Source organism: Euphorbia lathyris, chromosome 4 (assembly GCF_963576675.1).
Source record: "Euphorbia lathyris chromosome 4, ddEupLath1.1, whole genome shotgun sequence".
Classification (NCBI taxonomy): Eukaryota; Viridiplantae; Streptophyta; class Magnoliopsida; order Malpighiales; family Euphorbiaceae; genus Euphorbia; species Euphorbia lathyris.
The window spans coordinates 56987435-56994060 of NC_088913.1; the positions used below are offsets into that span (position 1 = coordinate 56987435).

General features: G+C 29.8%; 1 protein-coding gene across 1 annotated transcript; it reads right to left on the reverse strand.

Annotated features, from left to right (window-relative positions):
* Positions 1–2637: 2637 nt before the first annotated feature.
* Positions 2638–3609, reverse strand: LOC136227929 (zinc finger protein ZAT5). Its single transcript, XM_066016728.1, has one exon. The coding sequence runs from the start codon at positions 3607–3609 to the stop codon at positions 2638–2640; it is 972 nt and encodes a 323-aa protein (XP_065872800.1).
* Between the last annotated feature and the right edge of the window lie 3017 nt (positions 3610–6626).

A 6626-nucleotide genomic window follows, 5' to 3' on the forward strand; every position in this document is an offset into this window, starting at 1 on the left:
TTTCTTATACAAAATGATGTCTATGAGCATTTCTAAATGCAAAATTTTCAAATTTAATAGATTATGAAATAGTTCTAATCGATTTTATGCTCTTCAGGACACAAAGTATGATAATAGAAAAATGAAAAATCAAATTTGAAAATCATCTCACTTAACGGGCTTTAGCGGCTAAGTTCTTTAAATTGGAAGATTTTGATGCGTTTCTCTTAAATTGTCTCTGAAGACCAAGTAAATCAGAATCTGATAGAGTTTTGCAAAGACATGAGAGATAAATTAGAAATTTTGTTAGGAATAATGGATGGGAGAGATAATTATGGAAAGACTCTGAGATAAATTAAGGAATTGATGTCCAACATTTTTATTAAGAAATTTGGAAAGAATGTGAGATAAATTAGAGAATTTGGAAACACTACTTAGTAACCGATGCCCATGTTTTTAATCAAGTATAATTTCTTTTTTAAATTAATCTAATGCCAAGATTTTTAATTTGGAAAGAATCTTATAACAACGTTTTTAATCGAAGTATATTTTCTTTTTGTATTTAATTAAGTATAGTTTAAAAGCATATAATAGTACCATACATTACTATAATTGGGCCCCTTTCATCCATGGGCCCTGGGCAGGCGCCCCTCCTGCCTATGCTCAGGAACGGGCCTATATATATATATAACTCATAAATCAACATCATAGAGTTTTTCAAATACTTTTCTTCAAATCAATTCTTCAAAATATCAAATCTTATAAAAATATTAATCAAATATACTAAGTTCATCAAAACCAAACACAAATCATGTATACATAAACATATATTATTGGTTAAAATTGACATGCAAATACATATATAATTACTTGAACTTAACTTTAAGCTCATGTTAAAAACTAATTCATAAAAACTCCAATTAATCAAATGCATGTCAAAAATCACCACAAAAATTCAATTTTCTGGAAAATATAGAGTTATACATACATATATATATATATATACATAAAAACTCAAAAGGGTAGTTGATAATTACTTACCTTAGCAAAGAATTTGAAGAACACACTAAAAACGTCAAATATTCCCTATAAATCTACCTAGGACGAACCCACGCTACGAATCTCCAAATCCAAATCACACCGACCACAATGTGTATTAGAATTTCTAGAATCTACTGAAAAAAAATCAGCTCGATCGGACGGTGCAATCTCCGGAAATCAAATAATCATTGGAGCTGGGTCATCTTTGGTGTTTGAAGGAGAAGGAGAGTGTGATGGAGTGGATGATAAACATCCAAATCTTGGAATTGTGCTTAATTGATAGGCACGAAATCAGTATATAGGAATGTGATATTTAGAGTCCCAAGAAGGAAAATTTTCCTTTTTGGTCCCTCTGAAATTTATTTTCTTTTAAAACTTACCCTAAACTTTTAATTTTGCACTTGAAGCTTAAAATTATCCTCCAAACTATATCCATAATACTCAATTAACTCTCTAATCAATGAATAAATATAATGTAACCTAGTATTATGATATAATAGCTAAAATTAAGGACACGGATGTGACATTAAGGGTCTCAAGTCGCTTAAACTAGTGATCTCGGATTCGAATCCTAGTATATACAAAAAACTTTAATTGTGAGAGGATTCACCTAAAATATGCTTGTAGAGTCTCGAATCGAGTAATCAGAATATATATATATATATATATATATGTGTGTGTGTGTGTGTGTGTGTATGTATAGAACTTAATAAAATTGGCCAAAGTCTTAAATTAGAATTAAAGTACTCTTTCTCTATCTCTTTTAATTACGAACAACTAATAGTGATTAAATTTTTTGGCATAATTCATGAACTAGGATTTGGTATAAATCTATACTTTTTGTCAACATTACTCCTATTAATTCTTATTAATGGATATCATCCACCTTCTTTCTAATTAAACATGCATTTCATTCGTTATCTTAATTTTTGACATCGTTTTCCAACCTAGTTTACCATCATTTATCACATATAAGCTCTCTCTAACATAAGAAGGTGTTCCAAGCCAATAAAAGAACAAAATAGCTAAGTAGGGATTCACTTTTTGAAAAAGCAATTTGAGATGTTAATTTACAAGAAAGTGATTCACATGGAGAAAATTTATATTCTATTCCTGCCCCATTTAATATTGTTATAGACAAAGACACATTCTTGTTGAAACAAATGAAACCTAAGCCACAAGCTATTGTTTGCTTATGTTAGCGGTGAAGAACACAACCCCAAACACACACATATACCACATTAGATATTTATAAATTTGGATAAAGTTCTAAATTTAGATGTTTTTCTTTCGATTTAACAAAAAGGAAATGACATATAAAAGAAAGAAAAACATGTCCATCACCGTCCATTTTTATTCAACTAGATGAATCAAATTAATTATACTGTTTTAACAACACAATTCATAACTTATATAGCTTTTCTAGAGAATATATACATATAACCAACATTGGTTGGAAAATAATAAAAAGAATATCATAATCTGTTTTTCTCAAATTTACAAAAATAATATGATATGTACTTTAAATTAAAAAAAAATTATATATATCAATATAATAATAAAAATTATAGTTCTTGTAAATTTTCCTTAAAAAGGGAAAAAAATATAACCTCTTGTTTAGTAATGACAATCCACCAAAGCTGGCCCTGAAAATACAAGTGCAGATTTTTGTTGTTGATCTTGTTTCTGTTGCGTTTGTTGTTGATGTTGCGGTTGCTGCTTCGAAGCAAAGGCGATTTGTTTTTCATCATCCGGGGCGGGAAGATTGAGATCTAAATTCAAAGAAAGTAGGTTACTTTCTTTCTTGGGTTCGTGAGATTCCATAACGATTGGTGTTAATGACAAGCTTCTACTGGCAGCCGCGGAAGCTCCGACGGGTGCACGATGGCGGCGCATATGACCGCCTAAAGCTTGACCGGAGGTGAATTCAGCTCCACAAATTGAACACTCATGAACTTTATTAGCCTTGTTGTGATGGTGATTGAAATTCATGATACTTCTGGTTGAATTGGAATTAGAATTAGAAATATTGGTTAACTGAAGAGAAAGTGAAGAAATATCCTTATAATTATGAACATCGAGTTCTTCATCGGATGAATTATTAGCAACAGTCGAGTGTAATTTCTTTTCATCATTATCATTGTTGATTCCTTTAGGCTTCTTATGGCTAGCCCTATGCCCTCCCAATGCTTGAAAAGATGGAAATGTTCTGCAACATGTTTTGCACTCATAAACATAGTATCCAGCCTTACTAGAACCCGCCGCCGACCCCGTTTCCAAGAATCGTCTACTATTGAATTTGTTCCCATTGGCCATTGGAACAATGTTATTGTAAACTCCGGCAGTCGCAATAAAATTGTCATCATGTTTAGGTGAATCTCTAAAATGTCCTTGAGCAAGAAGAATAAGACAATTGGCCATATCTTCTTCTTCCTCTGTACTTTCATGGATAAATTCATGAGAAGTAGAAGGAGAAACATTTGTTGAGTTTTTGGCATCTACATCAAAAAGGATTGGCGATTGAACCCTTTGCCTCTTTGTTCTCTTCCCCTTCACAATATTGGCAGAGACTTCATCTGCAGCTTCCATTTTTCCTACACCACCTCAATGTATTTGTAAATTGGGGAAAATAAGAAGAAGATTAAAGGGAGGGAGAGAGAGAAAAAAGAATGGTGGGGGTGTAGGAGGAAGCAAGGAAGAGGAGAGTGGGATTGTATATATATATAGATCTATAAATATAGTGAATAAAAAGATAGGTGATAGATAGAGATGGTTTAATTTGGGTGACAGTTTTAATGGAGTCAAAAGGAGACCGTAAACAGTAAATTAGTGTGTGAATAATTAAAAAAAGGATGATGCATATTAACTTAAGAAATAAACACAAAAGAGAGTTATAAATAGGAGGGTTTAATTAATTCTAACAAGTTATGAGATTGAGGATCAAATAGAAAAGAAACTGATGTAACTGAAAAGATGATAAATTTAGAGAGATGAGAGTGTAAAAAATAGTTGGTAAATGAATGAGAGGAAGTTTGTTCAACATTAAGTCTGTTTCACATTCTCTTTCTCACACTTTTCCAACGCAAAACAATATTACAACAGCATAACCCCTTGTTTCCATCACCACCCAGTGTAACGCCCATTTTCTTAAAATATTATATAAAAAGAAAACATCAATATATTTATATATACAAATATAAAATATTTGACATAAACATTTATATCAAAACATTAAAAAAACGTTTTATATTATATTATATATATATATATATATATATATATGTTCGAGAACATTTCTTTCAAACCAAAACTTTAACAATATATATAATATTTAAAATAACAATTAGTAAACAAAATTTATATAAACAACCCTATTGTCAACATTACTCTTTTAAAAAAACCAACGCCATCATTCATTAGGACATAATCATTATAGCTATAATACCTAGGAAGATGATTAACTTATCTTCGTCTTTCAGACCAATTTGACAATAATTCATTGTATCTCAAACTCATATCTCTTAAAACGATAATTCTAATTACCAAACACTCGTATATTATATATTGAACAATTGAAATCTCATAAAATTAAATAAGACAATCTAACATTGGCAATATCCTAAGATGGACAACTTCACATACTGGTCGATATGATATGAGCATCTTTAACCTCTAATACTTGTATAGTGTGGTGGAAAGGGGTGAGCTGTCGACTCAACAAAATAGTCAATTAAATACACGAAATAGACACATGCACATACAAAAGTTTTCATGCATTTAATTGATATGTTATCAAGCAACACTTCAATAGTTAATAATATTTAGTCAATTTATCTAAGAGTCTGCTTATCCTACACTAGTAATATCCAATGGTTGCATGACCATTAAATCATATTTTAGGTGTACCTTGTCGTAACAAATACTCGGTACCCCATTTTATCTCTAGGTACCCTATCGTAACAAATACATGGTACTTTAACACTCTATCGTAACTATTTAATGTCTTTTGTGATTCATGTGCGAGCGTGCCAGTAATTTTGTTGAAAAATTACAAAACATGTGTCAAATCTAACTTCTAATCAGATGATTGTGTGAAAAGCTTAAAGGACATGAAAAAAGCTTAAAGTCCGTAGTTGAATCTAGAAGACTGATCTTAACTAATCTAAAAAATTGCCAAGAATGGTAAATAGACTTGAATTGAATTGAATAGTCTGGAATTTACAAGAATTGAATTGACAAGAATGACTAAGAACTTATAATAAAAAGATGAACGAATAAAGTAAAAATAACTAAGTTGCAGCCATTGAATCATTGTTGGAATTCTATTTGGTTTGTGTGTTGAGTTGTGTCTTTTTCTTTTAATACTAACTTCCAAGAGTATATAACCGCTTCATTCCCACTACTCTTGATTTTAATCAACTTCCAACTACTGGATATTCCTTGATTTCACGTGTTTTCCATTTTTAGCAAGTAAATTCCAACTTTTCGTAAGGAAGATCACGAATTCGCTAAGGTTGCTTCATAACTGCCAAATAAGAAAGTTTCCAACTGCTCAGCAAGGAAGTTCCATAACTGCCCAACTAGTAAGTTTCATAACTGCTCAGCAATGCCGGCCCTGGGCCTAGGCCAGGAGTGCGCTGGTCTAGGGCCCATGGTTGTAAGGGGGCCCAAATATTTTTTATTAGATGTGTGTGTGTGTATATATAGTGTAAACCAAAATTTATGCAAAAGTGAATAAGTATCTCATTAGTTAAGATTATAATTGACATCCAAATCCCTCCAATTGCATTTTTTTTCAAAAAAAAACACAAATATACATTTAAAAACTTTGAATCCCTCGAAGAGCAAATTTTTTTTTCTCAGAAAAAAAAGAATTACACGAATATTTGACATTTAAAAACTTATTACAATGATGTTAAATAATACTTTAAATTAGGTGAAACTAATAAAATCATTATTTTAAATATATTTTAAAGATTAAAACTTATAAATTAAGTGTCGACTAATGTTTAAAATTTATGAATTGCGGTCTAAATTTTTTTTTAATTGGAGTATAAAATCATACTTTATTTCTTATATATGAAAAATAATAACATATTAAAAAGTAATTTTGATGATATGATTTAATTGTAATTTTGTAACTAATTGTGATATTCATGTAAAAAACCATAAAAATTATTTAGCTTTTAGAGGGTCCAAATAATTAATATTTTAAACTTAAAAGAGATCAATTTGATTTTTTGAATATAGATTGAGGGTTAATTTAAGAATTAAACTCATATTTAGCCTCTGTGGTATGCTAAATTTTGTCATATCATTTGCTAACATTTTTCTCTTGGAGTATTTCCATAAGTGACATTTAACCCATTTTGGATGAAAATTTTATCGATTTGTTAATTTTTTTGCCAAATGACACAATTTTTTTACACGTGATATATACACTTGACAATTGATTTAATTTTTTACCAAATAGATTTAATATGTTGATAAATAAGAAATTAATGAAATACTTTTTTATTTATCATGTATTGAAATATATTTTAACTTTTTTTACGTAAAATGTTTTTATTAAAGGAATTCATGAAAATAATTTTCATGATTATAAT

What these genes read in the sequence shown, in the direction of transcription:
- LOC136227929 (XM_066016728.1), bottom strand. Translation starts at nt 3,609, where the DNA reads ATGGAAGCTGCAGATGAAGTCTCTGCCAATATTGTGAAGGGGAAGAGA.